Raw genomic sequence first — 15,466 nt, forward strand, 5'->3', positions numbered from 1 at the left:
CTGCCACTGATCCCAGGTCTGGTTTTGGTGAGACGCTGCGTTGGGGTCAGTGCCCCCGCTCTGGGTCTGGTTTGGTGAGACGCTGTGTTGGGGTCGGTGCCCCCGCTCTGGGTCTGGTTTTGGTGAGACGCTGCGTTGGGGTCAGTGCCCCCGCTCTGGGTCTGGTTTGGTGAGACGCTGCGTTGGGGTCAATGCCCCCGCTCTGGGTCTGGTTTTGGTGAGACGCTGCGTTGGGGTCAGTGCCCCCCATCTGGGTCTGGTTTTGGTGAGACGCTGCGTTGGGGTCAGTGCCCCCCATCTGGGTCTGGTTTTGGTGAGACGCTGCGTTGGGGTCAGTGCCCCCGCTCTGGGTCTGGTTTTGGTGAGACGCTGCGTTGGGGTCGGTGCCCCCGCTCTGGGTCTGGTTTTGGTGAGACGCTGCGTTGGGGTCGGTGCCCCCCCCCCTGCTTTCTCCAGGCTGTTTTGGCTCTGGAATCCGCTGCACCCACAGTGGTAAAAATGAACCATCGAGCCTTAAAATTCCGTCGTATCCCTGGCCACTCGTCCCGGGGAGTGCGAGGGAATGGGCAGGGCCTTTGGACCGGTAATTTGGCACCAAAACTTGCTCCCGTGTCCCTGCCAAAACCAAACAGTTCCGATGAAAAATCAGCCCCGGCACAGTCGTAACCGGGAATTTGGTGCCGTTTGCCCCGCGGTTTCGGATTTAATTTCACAGCAAGGCTGGTCCGGGCTTCCAAAGACCTCAGCGTGGCAGAGAACAACGCCGGGTTTAACAGCAAAATCAAACCGCAGATGCTGAAGCTTCTCCCTCCTGTAGAACAGTCGGGACAGGAACCGTAAACCTGCTCTTATCCCACCGCTGGTTTGCTTTAATTCCGTCACCCCTGGGTTTTATCCCATCTCCCCGGTTTCAGTTTCTACCCCGTCTCCCCGGTTTCAGGCCCTGCCCGAAGGAAGGAGCCGCTGTCTCGCTCCGGTTACGCACATCGGAGCTCCCGGCTGCTCCGCACGCGCCTTTGGCGCTGACAGCGTGGCACATGAGTCACCGCTCTGGGCCCGAGGAGCTGCGCTCCAGCCCAGCCTAACAAAGCTGGACACTCCTTGGGCGCGGATTAACCCCATGGAGCACGTCGGGGAGGACACCGGGTGGGTAAAAGGCCCCAGTAACTCAGCGGTGTTCCCCTTTTTGGGGTCGTTTCCAACAGGATCTCCATTATTTCACAGCTTCCAGTTTCCTGAATTCTCCGTGCTGGTAGCACTGGAGCGGACTGGTCCCCAGCTGTTCGCCTGCTCTGGGAGCTGGGTGCTTATTATTATTACTATAATTATTATTATTGTTATTACTGTTTATTCTGGGCACCGGTTCCCACCCTGGCCGCGCTTGCTTCGGCCTCGAGCACACCTCCCTCCTCCTCCTCTCATTGAACGGTGGTCTGTTGGGGACTGGGAGTTACTGGGAGCCACTGGGAGCTCACACGCGCAGTTCAGGAGGAGCCCGTCCCCATCCCTGTCCCCGTCCCCATCCCTGTCCCCGTCCCCATCCCTGTCCCTGCCGGTGGATTTGGGGCTGGCTCAGCTCATCACACATGTGCTGCGAGCCGGGGGTGTCAGGGAAGCTCCAGCTCCCCAATTTCCCACCGATTCGGGGGAAACTGGGGTGGGTTTGGGTACCCCAGAGCGCGGTTTGCACCCCTGCAATAGCCACATCCCCCCCCAAATACATCAGTGGCGTTTGCGCCCTATCACGAGGGGGGGCCGGGTCTGAGCGGCCCAGGCGCAGCCGATTTGATGCGAAAAATGGGCAATCGAGCCGCGGGGAGGCCGTGACTCAGATTTCCCAGCCTGTGCTCGCGCCTGCGGCTGCGGTGGGCGCGGGAGGGGACGGGGACGGGGACGTCGCCGCAGCCAAATCCTCACGGCTCCACCGCCGCCGATCCCCGGGGAGGGGGCACGGGCGGCTCGGACCACCCCCCCGCCACCGTCATCTTCATCCCGGCATCTCCGGTACCGCAGCATCTTCATCCCCGCGCCTCCGGCAGCGCGGCTCCGGGAGCTCCCGCGGGGCATCACCCTCCTCTGGCCGCGGCTAATTAGCGAGGAGGATTAACGAGCCCCCGTTCGGCGCCCCCCCGGCTGTGTCGCAGCCCTCCCCGGCGCGATGGACTCTCCCAGCGCTCAGCGCGTGTGGCGGAGGCTGCGGCGCTAGCGCTGGTACCCGGCAGCGCTCGTCTCGCCGTATCCTCTGCCGAGCATCCTTCGCAGGCGGACGCCGCGCCGAGCGCCGGACCCCGGCGAGGGCTGAGGCAGGTGAGGAATGGAGCACAAACACCTTTGGTAACGCAGATTTCCCCCTCCCCTCCCCGCTGGTTGTCACCGAGCGTCCCCGGAGCCGCGGTGCCGTGGATTGGGGGTTCGGCTTCGCGTTCTCCACTCGCTGTGGCCATTTTGTCCGGGAAAACCTTTGCCTCTGGCTTCGCTCTGGCTGTTTCTTGGTGTTTAAGGGCTTCTCGCCCCCCTCGGTGCGTGGCCGGGGCGGCCGTGCCGGCGGGGCCGCGGTTTGGCCGCGGGGATGGGGTGTTTGCGGCGGGGGGGCCGGGGGGGGCAGCGCTGCAGGTTTTGGGGGTGCTGGAGATGACCTTGGCCGTGGGTGGTTTGGAGACTCTTCCCCCTTGTCGCCATGTTCTTGCCATCACACAAAAGGGCTGGGGGGCTGCGCTGGGGGGTGCAGACCCCAACGAGCCCCCGGGGGGGTTTGGGACCCCCCAGGGCTGCGTCTGGCAGGCGGAAACTGGTCCAAGGGCCCATAACCTTGTCTGGGGCTGGTGGTGCCGCTCCGGATGGGGCCGCTGGGGCCGGCGATGGCTTTTTTGCCACCAGAAAAGCATTTTTGGGACCCCCCCCCACCCCAGGTTCTTGTGCATAAGGCGCCTCCGTCTACCGTGATTTCTGGCTGGTGAATGCAAAGCTCTGATGGCCAAAGCGTCTGGCGCTGCCGGCTCGTTCGGGGCAGCGTTGCCATCACCCAGCCCGCCCGTGACCTTGCTCCCCATCCTCATCCTCAGCGCACATTCGGCCTCTCGCCGCTCCCCTCTCCCTTCTCCCGCTTCTCTATACGTCATGGGCCGTATAGCGGCGTCCCGGCCGCCCCAGGGGCTCCGCGAGGAGCTGCCGGCCTGGATGGAGCCAAATGACCTTGGCCGTGAATCGGGTCCTCGCAGGGGCGGCGCGTGGCACCAGGTTCCCCCAAGGAGGGGACCGGGGTGTCCCCGGGGGGCACAGGGCTGGGGGCTCATTGGTGATCTTAATGCTGCTTAAATCACCTGCCCGGCTTCACGAAGGCACGGGGGTCGCGTTGTGCTGCAGCAGCGGCCCCGGGTCCCCGCCGGCTGTGCAGCCACCCTGGGGTGTCCCCCCCCTCCCAGCGCTGCCGCCAGCCCCGGCTATTTGGGAAAGGCTAATTTTAGCTCCCCCGTCCCCTCGCTGGGGAGGGGGGCGCGGTGGCGGCTGCGTCCCCGTCCCCGCGGCTCAATTCCTGCCTCCTCGGCAGAGGTGAAAATGGTGCTGGGGGGGCCCGGCAGCCCCGCGGCTGGGTCGGCAGGGCCGGGCCGGGGGCTGCGTGTCCGTCCCCGTCACCGGCTGCGCTGGGCTCTGCGAGGCCTGGGGGGACACCGCGTGCCCTTGGCAGCCTGGGCGGGGGGGGGACGCAGGATGTGTGGGGACAGGGAGATGTCACCTCCCCCAGGGACCCCAACCCAAACCTGCCTCCTTGACCCTGAGGCACCAACACCAGCGCTAGGGCTGCCCTGGGGGGTTCTGGGGACCCTGGGGGTGGCTTTGGGGACTCTGGTGACCTTGGCGGAGTGGTCCCCTCGCTGTCCCCTCACTGTCCCTCTGGTGCCGCTGCTGCTCCATCCCACGGGTCCCCAGGAAATGCGGGGGGTTTTGGTCCAGGCCTGGTTTTTGGTGGTGACTTGCAATCCTGGGCGGATGGCGCAGGGACAGTGATGTCCCCTGATGTCCCACCTGCTCCCTTGTCCTCTGTCCCTTGTGGGGACAGTCATGGAAGGGCCCGATTCTGGCTGCAGCCCAGGGGCGCTGGGCCGTGTCCCCCCTCCCGCTGGCGATGGGCAGGGGTGTCCCCTGGCCCCTGCTGTCACCGGGCACCTGCCACCCTTGGGGTCATCCTGTGGCCCGCTGGGGTCAGCTGAGCCCCCCTGGCGGTGTCCCCGGGGTCCCCAGGCTCTGCCACCCCAGCACTGTCACCCCCTCTGCCCACGGCTGCCCTGAGCTGGGGGGCAATGCAGCTGCGTGGCCACGCCCCCTCAAAGCTCATTGGCTAAACAGCTGGGCCGCGCCTCCACAGCCCCATTGATGGTGGTGGGGTGGCCACGCCCCCTGGCGCTCATTGGTCCTCGGCCCGGCCGCACCTTCCCAGCCCCATTGAGAGGGCGTTGGGGCCTTTTCCCGCAATGGGGCGGGCGGGGACAGGGGGTCCCGGGGCTTGGGGGCTCTGACCTATGGGCGGGTGGGTGACAGAGGGGCTGTGGGACCCTCCTGATCCCCGCCGTGGGGCCCGTTTGGGGGCACTGCAGAGCTCTGGGCTCAGACCCCTCCCCGTCCCCGGGGGACACTGGGGTCCCTGGGTGGGCAGATGGGGCGGGTGGCCTTGCAGTGGCAGGGAACGCGCGGGGCACCCCCACCTTGTTTGTCCACAATCCACCGATCCGCAGGTTCCGCTCCCTCCTCCCGCCGGCGCGTTGATTTGGGAGATACCCGTGGGTTTGGTTCAACAGCAGCCGGGAGAAGGGGCAGAGGGAGGGGACCGGACACCGCGGCCGTGCGGGGCTGGTCCCACCCTGAACCAGCCCCTGCTCGTGTCTGGGCTCCTCAGGTGTGGGGTCCCCCCGAGTCCCCTCCCAGCTGGATGGGTAGTGCCGTCACCCATCTCTCCGCATCCCACCGCGGTCCCCGGGCGTGAGGGCGCAGCCCCCGACGCAGAGACCCCCCCGTCCCATCGCGGCGTCCCGGCCCATCCCACCGGCACCATGGACGAGAGCTTCCGAGACCGGACGGCGTTCATCCGGGGCGCCAAGGACATCGCCAAGGAGGTGAAGAAACACGCGGCCAAGAAGGTGAGCAAGGGCATGGACCGCATGCAGGACGAGTACACCAAGCGCTCCTACTCCCGCTTCGAGGAAGAGGAGGACGACGAAGATTACGCGCCCCAGGACGGCTACTACCGCGGCGGCGAGGGGGCCAACGAGGAGGAGGGGGCGTCCAGCGACGCCACCGAGGGCCACGACGAGGAGGACGAGATCTACGAGGGCGAGTACCAGGGCATCCCCCGGCACGAGTCGCTGAAGGGCGGCGAGCGGCTGGGGGCCCAGGCGGCCGCCGGCGCCTTCGACGACAGCGAGGGCCAGCGGCGCAAGGACCGCGAGGAGCTGGCGCAGCAGTACGAGCTCATCCTGCAGGAGTGCGGCCACGGCCGCTTCCAGTGGACCCTCTACTTCGTGCTGGGACTGGCGCTCATGGCCGACGGCGTGGAGGTGTTCGTGGTGGGCTTCGTGCTGCCCAGCGCCGAGAAGGACATGTGCCTCTCCGACTCCAACAAGGGCATGCTGGGTGAGAGGGGACGGACGGCGGACGGACAGGGGGACAGAGGCACTTAGGGAATGTGGGGGGAGATGGGGATGTGGACACAAGGAGGTGGGGATATGGGGGGATGTGAGGGACAGGAGGACGTGGGAAGAGACAAGCAGGTGGGGACATGGGGGACATGAGCAGATGGGGAAATGGGGAGATATAGGGGATGTGGGGGACACGAGGGACTGAAGGGACACAGAGGGTACAGGGGATACGGGGTGACACAAGTGGATGGGGGACAGAGAGGGGGACAGGGGGATGTGGGGAGAGATGAGCGGGGGGGCACTGGGAGCTGTGGGTCATGAGAGGACATAGGGGGACATGGGGCACTCAGGGAGATATGGGGGTCACAGAGGGGACACGGGAGACGTGGGTATTGGTGACACGGAGAGGAGTGGGGGGACACGGGAGATGTGGGGGACACATGGGGCGCAGTGCAGGGGCACACAGGGGGGCCTGGGCTATGGGGGACACCACGAGCTGTGGGAGGGGCACGAGGAGATCCGGGGGGGCATGAGGATGTGGGGGGGCACAGAGATGCAGTGGGAGGTGGGGGGTGGGAGGAGGAGATCTGGGGACAAGGAGGGACACGGAACCCCCGGGCACACGGTCGGTGGGGGGGGGGGGGCACGGCTGGTCTGGCTGCACCCCCAGCCCTCCTGCCCGCTGCTGCTGGGGGGGCTGCACCGCGGCGTGACCCCCCCGTCACAGGTGTGACCCCCCCCGTCACAGGCGTGACCCCCCCGTCACAGGTGTGACCCCCCCCCCGTCACAGGCGTGACCCCCCCGTCACAGCTGTGACCCCCCTGTCACAGGCATGACCCCCCTGTCACAGGTGTCCCCCTCCTTGAGACTGCAAACACAGGGCAGGAGCGGGGGGTCCTGGGGGGGCATCTCCGTGGTACCCAAATAAATCAGGGGGGACCACCCAGGTGTGTCCCCCAACCCGTTCATACATGGGGGTCACTCCTGGGGTCCCCAGCCCCGATCGTTGTCACCTCCACGGGTGACGCAGGCTGCTGCTCCCCGTGTGCCCCAGGACTGACGCCCCCGTGTGCCCCAGGACTGACGGCCCCGTGTGCCCCAGGACTGACGCCCCCCGTGTGCCCCCGGACTGACGCCCCCGTGTGCCCCAGGACTGACGGCCCCGTGTGCCCCCGGACTGACGCCCCCCGTGTGCCCCCGGACTGACGCCCCCCGTGTGCCCCAGGACTGACGGCCCCCGTGTGCCCCAGGACTGACGGCCCCGTGTGCCCCAGGACTGACGGCCCCCGTGTGCCCCCGGACTGACGGCCCCGTGTGCCCCAGGACTGACGGCCCCGTGTGCCCCAGGACTGACGCCCCCCGTGTGCCCCAGGACTGACGGCCCCGTGTGCCCCAGGACTGACGGCCCCGTGTGCCCCAGGACTGACGGCCCCCGTGTGCCCCCGGACTGACGGCCCCGTGTGCCCCAGGACTGACGGCCCCGTGTGCCCCAGGACTGACGGCCCCGTGTGCCCCAGGACTGACGCCCCCCGTGTGCCCCCGGACTGACGGCCCCGTGTGCCCCAGGACTGACGGCCCCGTGTGCCCCAGGACTGACGGCCCCGTGTGCCCCCGGACTGACGGCCCCGTGTGCCCCAGGACTGACGGCCCCGTGTGCCCCAGGACTGACGGCCCCGTGTGCCCCCGGACTGACGCCCCCCGTGTGCCCCAGGACTGACGCCCCCCGTGTGCCCCAGGACTGACGGCCCCGTGTGCCCCAGGACTGACGGCCCCGTGTGCCCCCGGACTGACGCCCCCGTGTGCCCCAGGACTGACGCCCCCCGTGTGCCCCAGGACTGACGGCCCCCGTGTGCCCCCGGACTGACGGCTCCGTGTGCCCCAGGACTGACGGCCCCGTGTCCCCCGTGTCCGCAGGGCTCATCGTGTACCTGGGCATGATGGTGGGCGCCTTCGTGTGGGGCGGGCTGGCGGACCGGCTGGGCCGGCGGCAGTGCCTGCTCATCGCCCTCTCGGTCAACAGCGTCTTCGCCTTCTTCTCCTCCTTCGTGCAGGGCTACGGCACCTTCCTCTTCTGCCGCCTGCTCTCGGGCGTGGGGTAAGGGGGGCAGCGCCCCCGGGGACCCGGAGCACCCCAGGGGACCCTGAGCACCCCATGGGCATCTGGAAACCCCCATTTGCGGGGTGTGGGGAGGGTGACACCGCTCTGTCCCCCAAAGCATCGGTGGCTCCATCCCCATTGTCTTCTCCTGCTTCTTGGAGTGGGTAAGGGGTGGCAGCACCCCCAGGGGACCCGGAGCACCCCAGGGGACCTGGAGCACCCCAGGGGACCCGGGCATCCGGAAACCCCCATTTGCGGTGCAGAGGAGGTGACACCGCTCTGTCCCCTAAAGCATCGGTGGCTCCGTCCCCATCGTCTTCTCCTCCTTCTTGGAGTGGGTAAGGGGGGGACAGCACCCCAGGGGACCTGGAGCACCCCAGGGGACCCAGAGCACCCCAGGGGACCTGGGCATCCAGAAACCCCCATTTGTGGTGCGGGGGAGGTGACACCGCTCTGTCCCCCAAAGCATCGGTGGCTCCGTCCCCATCGTCTTCTCCTGCTTCTTGGAGCGGGAAAGGGGTGGCAGCACCCCCAGGGGACCCGGAGCACCCCAGGGGACTCAGGCAGCCTGAACACCCCCCCATTTGTGGTGGCGGGGCAGGGGTGACACCGCTCTGTCCCCCAAAGCGTCAGTGGCTCCATCCCCATGGTCTTCTTGCTGTGGGTAAGGGGGGATCACAGCACCCCAGAGGGGTCCCAGGTGTCTGGGCACCCCAAACCCCCCCAATCTGCGGTGGCAGAGCAGGGGGTGACACCGCTCTGTCCCCCCCAGCATCGGTGGCTCCATCCCCATCGTCTTCTCCTACTTCTCGGAGTTCCTGGCGCAGGAGAAGCGGGGGGAGCACCTGAGCTGGCTCTGCATGTTCTGGATGATCGGGGGCATCTACGCCTCGGCCATGGCCTGGGCCATCATCCCCCACTACGGTAAGGACGCCCCGGGGGCGCCGGGGTTCGGGGGGCCCAGCAGCACCCCCACCGCGTCCCGTTCTGCGCAGGGTGGAGTTTCCAGATGGGCTCCGCGTACCAGTTCCACAGCTGGCGGGTGTTCGTGCTGGTCTGCGCCTTCCCCTCCGTGTTCGCCATCGGGGCGCTCAGCACCATGCCCGAGAGCCCCCGCTTCTACCTGGAGGTAGGGGGAGCGGGGGGGACGTGGGGACCCGTCCTGGGGGGGGTGAGGAAGGACCCTCCCCAGGTGGGTGGGAGTGGGGGGAGGTGGGCAGGGGACTGAGAGGGTGGTGGAGATGGGGGCACCCAAGTGGGGGCAGCAAGGGGGTGATGGGGACATGGGGACCCAACTGGGGACAGCAAGGGGGTGGTGGGGACATGGGGACCCAACTGGGGACAGCAAGGGGGTGGTGGGGACATGGGGACCCAACTGGGGACAGCAAGGGGGTGGTGGGGACATGGGGACCCAACTGGGGACAGCAAGGGGGTGGTGGGGACATGGGGACCCAACTGGGGACAGCAAGGGGGTGATAGGACCCTGAGCAGTTGGTGGAGATGGGGGTCCCAGGCAGGGACCCCGGGTGGGTGGTGGGACCCCGGTGGGTAGGGGGACCCTGGGTGGGCGGGGGACACAGGGTGAGCCCAGGGTGTCCATTGCAGAACGGCAAACACGACGAGGCCTGGATGGTGCTGAAGCAGGTCCACGACACCAACATGAGGGCCAAGGGCCACCCCGAGAGGGTCTTCTCGGTAAGGACCCCTGGGCTGGGGACACCGCCCTGGGCTGGGGACACCGTGCTGAGCTGGGGACACCGCCCTGGGCTGGGGACACAACCCTGGGCTGGGGACACCACCCTGGGCTGGGGACACCATGCTGAGGTGGGGACACCGTCCTGGGCTGGGGACATCGCCCTGGGCTAGGGACACCGCCCTGGGCTGGGGACACCGCGCTGAGCTGGGGACACCATCCTGGGCTGGGCTCCCGCGGGAGCCGCGGAAACTGAGGCACAGGGGGTGATGGGGCCCACCTGGGAGCCTTGGCTGGGGCTGGCGCACCCCGGTGTCCCCAAACTGTTGTCCCCACCCCGTGACCCCCAGGTCACCCACATCAAGACCATCAAGCGGGAGGACGAGCTGATCGAGATCCAGTCGGACACGGGGACGTGGTACCGGCGCTGGCTCGTCCGCGTCCTCAACCTCTCGCAGCAGGTGGGGATGGAAATGGACCCCCCGGGGTGTCCCCGTGTCCCCTCGTCACCTCTGGCGTCCCCTTGTCACCTCTGGCGTCCCCCCGTGCAGGTGTGGAGCAACTTCCAGCAGTGCTTCGCGCCCGAGTTCCGGCGGGTGACGCTGATGATGATGGCCGTGTGGTTCACCATGTCCTTCAGGTGGCAGCAGGGACACCCGGCGGGGCTGCGAGGGACTGGGAGCACTGGGAGGGGACTGGGATGGGACTGGGAGCACTGGGACGAGGGGACTGGGATGGGATGGCCAGCACTGGGAGGGACTGGGAGCACTGGCATGAACTGGTGGCACTGGGACAAGACCGGCAGCGCTGGGATGGGACTGGGACTGAACTGGCAGGTCTGGGATGGGACTGGCAGCGCTGGGGTGAACTGGTGGCCCTGGTGCAGACTGGTGGCACTGGGACGGACTGGTGGCCCTGGTGCAGACTGGTGGCACTGGTGGCACTGGGATGGACTGGCAGCACTAGGGCAGACTGGTGGCACTGGGATGGACTGGTGCAGACTGGTAGCACTGGGACAGGACTGGCAGCACTGGTGGCCCTGGTGCAGACTGGTGCAGACTGGTGGCACTGGGATGGACTGGTGCAGACTGGTAGCACTGGGACAGGACTGGCAGCACTGGTGGCACTGGTGGCCCTGGTGCAGACTGGTGGCCCTGGTGCAGACTGGTGGCCCTGGTGCCAACCGGTGGCCCTGGTGGCCCTGGCGGCACCGGGAGGCCGCTGGCGCGGCAGAGCCGGGCTCACGTGTCCCCCGCAGCTACTACGGGCTGACGGTTTGGTTCCCGGACATGATCAAGCACCTGCAGAACATCGAGTACGCGTCGCGCACCAAGCTCTTCACCCGCGAGAAGGTGCGGCACTTCACCTTCAACTTCACGCTGGAGAACCAGGTCCACCAGGGCGGCGAGTACTTCAACGACAAGTGCGTGTCCCCCGGGGGTGCCCGCGGCCGGGCGTGCGCGGGGTGACGGGCCCTCCCCTCCCAGGTTCATCGGGCTGAGGATGAAGTCGGTGACGTTCGAGGACTCGCTGTTCGAGGAGTGCTACTTCGAGGACATCACCTCCAGCAACACCTTCTTCAAGAACTGCACCTTCATCTCCACCGTCTTCTACAACACAGGTGGGCCGGGGGGGTCCCTGCGCGGGGGTGCCGGAGATGGGGGTCACCCCACCGAACCCGTTCTTGGTCCCCCCAGATCTCTTTGAGTACAAGTTCATCAACAGCCGGGTGCTGAACAGCACGTTCCTGCACAACAAGGAGGGCTGTCAGCTGGACTTCAGCGACGACAACAACGCCTACATGATCTACTTCGTCAGCTTCCTGGGCACCCTGGCCGTGCTCCCCGGGAACATCGTCTCCGCGCTCCTCATGGACAAGATCGGCCGCCTGCGCATGCTGGGTGGGTGCTGGGTGGGTGCTGGGTGGGTGCCGGGTGGGTGCCGGGTGGGTGCTGGGTGTGGGTGCCGGGTGGGTGGTTGGTGTCAGGTTGGATGAGGTTCCGTGGAGGAGCGCGGTTGGGTTGGAGATCGTGGAGTCACCAGGGTTTGGGTTGGGAGGGACCTGCGGAGCTCACCTGGCCCGTGGGCAGGGGCACCTTCAGCCGGACTGGTGAAGGAGACGTCTCTGCTCAGGATGAGGTGGGCTTTGAAGGTCCCTCCCAACCCTTTGAAGGTCCCTCCCGACCCAAACCCTTCCATGACCATTCAATCACAATTTTGGTTGGAAACACCCTCCAGATCGTGGAGTCCAACCAGAACCCACCCCTGGCACTGCCCCATGTCCTGAGAACCTCATCTCTGTGTATCCAACCCCTCCAGGGATGGCGACTCCAGCACTGCCCTGGGCAGCTGTTCCAACACCCACAGCCCTTTGGGGAGAAATCACCCCCAATTTACAACCTCGACCTCCATTTATCATGAGAACATCCAAGGATGTGGCTCTGAGCATCCTGGTCTGTTGGAGATGTCCCTGGTCTGGTTGGATGTCCCTGATCTGTTGCGGATGTCCCTGATCAGTTGAATGTCCCTGATCTGTGGGATGTCCCTGATGTATTGAACATGTCCCTGGTCTGTTGGAGATGTCCCTGGTCTGGTTGGATGTCCCTGATCTGTTGGAGATGTCCCTGGTCTGGTTGGATGTCCCTGATCAGTTGGGGACGTCCCTGATGTATTGAACATGTCCCTGGTCTGTTGGAGATGTCCCTGGTCTGGTTGGATGTCCCTGATCAGTTGGGGACGTCCCTGGTCTAGTTGGATGTCCCTGGTCTGTTGGGGATGTCCCTGATGTGTTGGATGTCCCTGATGTGTTGGATGTCTCTGATGTGTTGGATGTCTCTGATGTGTTGGGGACGCCCTGGTCTGGTTGGGTGTCCCTGGTCTGTTGGGGACATCCCTGTCCATGACGGGGTGCTCTGAAGGTCCCTCCCACCCCAGACCCTTCCACGACCACAGAACCGCAGGCTGGTTTTGGTTGGACAAACCCCTCGTGCCCATCAGGTCCAACCGCTGACCCAGCCCCGAGCCCACGCCGACCCCATCCTGAGCACCTCACCCCGGTGCCCCCCTGACGTCCCCGTGTCCCCGCAGCCGGTTCCAGCGTCATGTCCTGCGTCAGCTGCTTCTTCCTGTCGTTCGGGAACAGCGAGTCGGCCATGATCGCGCTGCTCTGCCTGTTCGGGGGCGTCAGCATCGCCTCCTGGAACGCGCTCGACGTGCTCACCGTGGAGCTCTACCCCTCCGACAAGAGGTGCGGGCGGGGGAGCTTTGGGTGCTGGGGGAGCTTTGGGTGCTGGGGGAGCTTTGGGGTGCCAGGTACAAGGGGTGGGTGCTGGGGGAGGTGTGGGTGCTGGGGGAGGTGTGGGTGCTGGGGGAGGTTTGGGGTGCCAGGTGCCAGGTGGGTTTTGGGTGCTGGTACAAGCCTTGGGGTGCTGGGTGCCAGGTGTGAGGTGCTGAGTCCAAGATTTTGGGTACTGGATTGTAAGATTTTGGGTGCAGGGTACAAGGTTTTGGGTGCAGAGTACAGGATTTTGGGTGCAGGGCACAGGGTCTGGGTGCAGGGCACAAGGTCTGGGTGCAGGGCACAGGGTTTGGGTGCAGGGCACAGGGTTTGGGTGCAGGGTACAAGGTTTGGGTGCAGGGCACAGGGTCTGAGTGCAGGACGCAGGGTTTGGGTGCAGGGCACAGGACTTTGGGTGCAGGGCACAGGGTTTGGGTGCAGGGCACAGGGTTTGGGTGCAGGGTACAAGGTTTGGGTGCAGGGCACAGGGTCTGAGTGCAGGACGCAGGGTTTGGGTGCAGGGCACAGGACTTTGGGTGCAGGGCACAGGGTTTGGGTGCAGGGCACAGGGTTTGGGTGCAGGGTACAAGGTTTGGGTGCAGGGTACAGGACTTGTCTGGGTGCAGGGCACAGGGTCTGGGTGCAGGGCACAGGGTTTGGGTGCAGGGTACAAGGTTTGGGTGCAGGGCACAGGGTCTGAGTGCAGGGCACAGGGTCTGAGTGCAGGGCACAGGGTTTGGGTGCAGGGTACAAGGTTTGGGTGCAGGGCACAGGGTTTTGGGTGCAGGGCACAGGGTCTGGGTGCAGGGCACAGGGTCTGGGTGCGGGCACAGTCTGGGCGCCCATCCCGCCCCGCGGTCCCGCGTCCCCCTCCCCAATGCCCCGTGGTGTCCCCAGGACGACGGCGTTCGGGTTCCTGAACGCGCTGTGCAAGCTGGCGGCCGTGCTGGGCATCAGCATCTTCACGTCCTTCGTGGGCATCACCAAGGCCGTGCCCATCCTGCTGGCGTCGGCCGCGCTGGCCCTGGGCAGCTCCCTGGCGCTCAAGCTGCCCGAGACGCGGGGGCAGGTCCTGCAGTGACCCCCCCCCCAAACCCCCCTTGCCCCCCATCCCAGCGCCCTCCCGCCCCCGGGGTTTAGTCTCGTTAGACACTGTGAAACGTCTTCTATGGAGCATTTGGGGTTGGGTTTGGTTTTCATTTGCACTTGGCCCCCGCTCCCCAAACCTCATCCCCCTCCCCTCCATGGCCCCCTGTGCTCCCCCAAACCCCCTGCCCCCCATTTCTTTTCTCGGTGTCACCCCCTCTGTGAATTGCTGCTCACTCCTGGGGGGCTGGGTGGGGGGACAGGCCCCGTGCCCCCAGCGTTGCTGCTGGACCGGGGAGGAGGAGGAGGATGAAGGCTCCGTCCTCAGCCCCATGGCGGGGATGGGGGGACACGGCTCCGTGCCTCAGTTTCCCCAGCTGGCAGGATGTGGGGGGGCCCATCTGCACCCCAAGAGGGTTTGGGGGCACCTGGGGGTGCACGGAGGCTGGGCAGGCGCAGGGCCTTGGGGTGCATGATGGTTGGGGGTGCTCGGCCCACAGGGCTGCGTGACTCGGGGTGCATAAGACTTTGGGGTGCTCAACCCTGAGGGGTGCATGTCCAGGGCTTTGGGGTGCTCAGCCCAAGGGGCGCACAAGGTTTTGGGGCGCACAAGGCTTTGAGGGTGCTCAGTGCCTCGGGGTGTACGGCACATTGGGGTGCTCAAAGATTTGGGGTGCTCAACCCAAGGGGTGCATGCCTTGGGGTGCACAACGCTTTGGGGCGCACAATGCTTTGGGGTGCACAGCACGTGGGGGTGCTCAGCGTTTTGGGGTGCACGGCGCATTGTGCCGTGGGGTGCAAACCCCTTGGGGGAACCCCAGCCCTGGGGTGCACGGCATTTTGGGGTGCACCCCATCTTAAAGCACAACTTTTTGGGGTGCAATGCACCTTGGGGGGGGTGCACGGCACTTTGGGGGGGGTGCACAACCTTGTGGGGTGCACGATGCCTCGGTCTGTGGCGCATTTTGGGGTGCACGTGATTTGGGGGTGAAGAGCCCGCCCCCAAAGCTTCGCCTCATTTTGGGGCGCAGCACTGCCCCCCATGGCTGGGTGCCCTGGACCCCCTTTTTGGATAAGAGGGGGTACAGCTGCATTTTGGGGTGGGGACCCCCAAACTGCCTTTTTTGGTTTTTCACTCTGTTTTTAAAGGATTTTGGGTTCCAGGAGTGCTGGTGCGGGGGGGGGGGGGGCACGGGGTGTCCCTGCACCCCCTTTTCCCCCCCCTGCACCCCCTTTTTGCCCCCAAACCCAGAGCACAAAACCACCAGCGGTTTGCAAAGCACAAAGCGACGCCCCATGCAGCGCCAAGACCCCCCCCCCCCCCCCAAAATTAATTGGGGTCCAGGGGGCCCTGGGGCTGTGTCCCCCCCGGGTGGGTCCCCAGCAAGGGAAATGTCGGTCTATGCAAAAGCGCTTTGGGCAGCCCCCCCAGTTAGGGCAGCCCCCCACCCCAATTAGGGCGCACCCCCAATGAGGGCAGCCCCCCCCAATGAGGGCAGCCCCCCAGCACCACGAGCAGCCCCCCCAAGTGATCGAGCGGCGTGTGCTTCGTCCCCCCCCCCACCTCCCCCCGTGCGGTGTAGTGGTCCGGCCCCCCCGTGGCGCTGTCCGTACAGTCGTGCCGTGCTGTAGTTTTTAGATGTTTGTAAATTAATTAAACTCAAAAAAACCAACCCAAAAC

General features: G+C 66.2%; 1 protein-coding gene across 2 annotated transcripts; it reads left to right on the forward strand.

The window, feature by feature from the left end:
• The first annotated feature begins 1,778 nt into the window (after positions 1-1,778).
• SV2A (synaptic vesicle glycoprotein 2A) lies at positions 1,779-15,465 on the forward strand. 2 transcript variants are annotated; one of them, XM_065857456.2, is made up of 13 exons: positions 1,779-2,307; positions 4,892-5,625; positions 7,546-7,726; positions 8,502-8,653; positions 8,725-8,858; positions 9,335-9,424; positions 9,773-9,883; positions 9,974-10,062; positions 10,681-10,845; positions 10,910-11,043; positions 11,120-11,323; positions 12,510-12,669; positions 13,597-15,465. In XM_065857456.2, the coding sequence occupies exons 2-13, from the start codon at positions 5,046-5,048 to the stop codon at positions 13,778-13,780; spliced, it is 2,184 nt and encodes a 727-aa protein (XP_065713528.1). In that variant the 5' UTR covers positions 1,779-2,307; positions 4,892-5,045; the 3' UTR covers positions 13,781-15,465. The 2 variants fall into 2 exon arrangements, with proteins under 2 accessions (XP_065713528.1, XP_071656424.1); XM_071800323.1 differs by lacking the exon at positions 1,779-2,307 and having other exon boundaries at positions 4,531-5,625.
• The last annotated feature ends 1 nt before the right edge of the window (position 15,466 follows it).

This window comes from Patagioenas fasciata, chromosome 30, assembly GCF_037038585.1.
Source record: "Patagioenas fasciata isolate bPatFas1 chromosome 30, bPatFas1.hap1, whole genome shotgun sequence".
NCBI lineage: Eukaryota > Metazoa > Chordata > Aves > Columbiformes > Columbidae > Patagioenas > Patagioenas fasciata.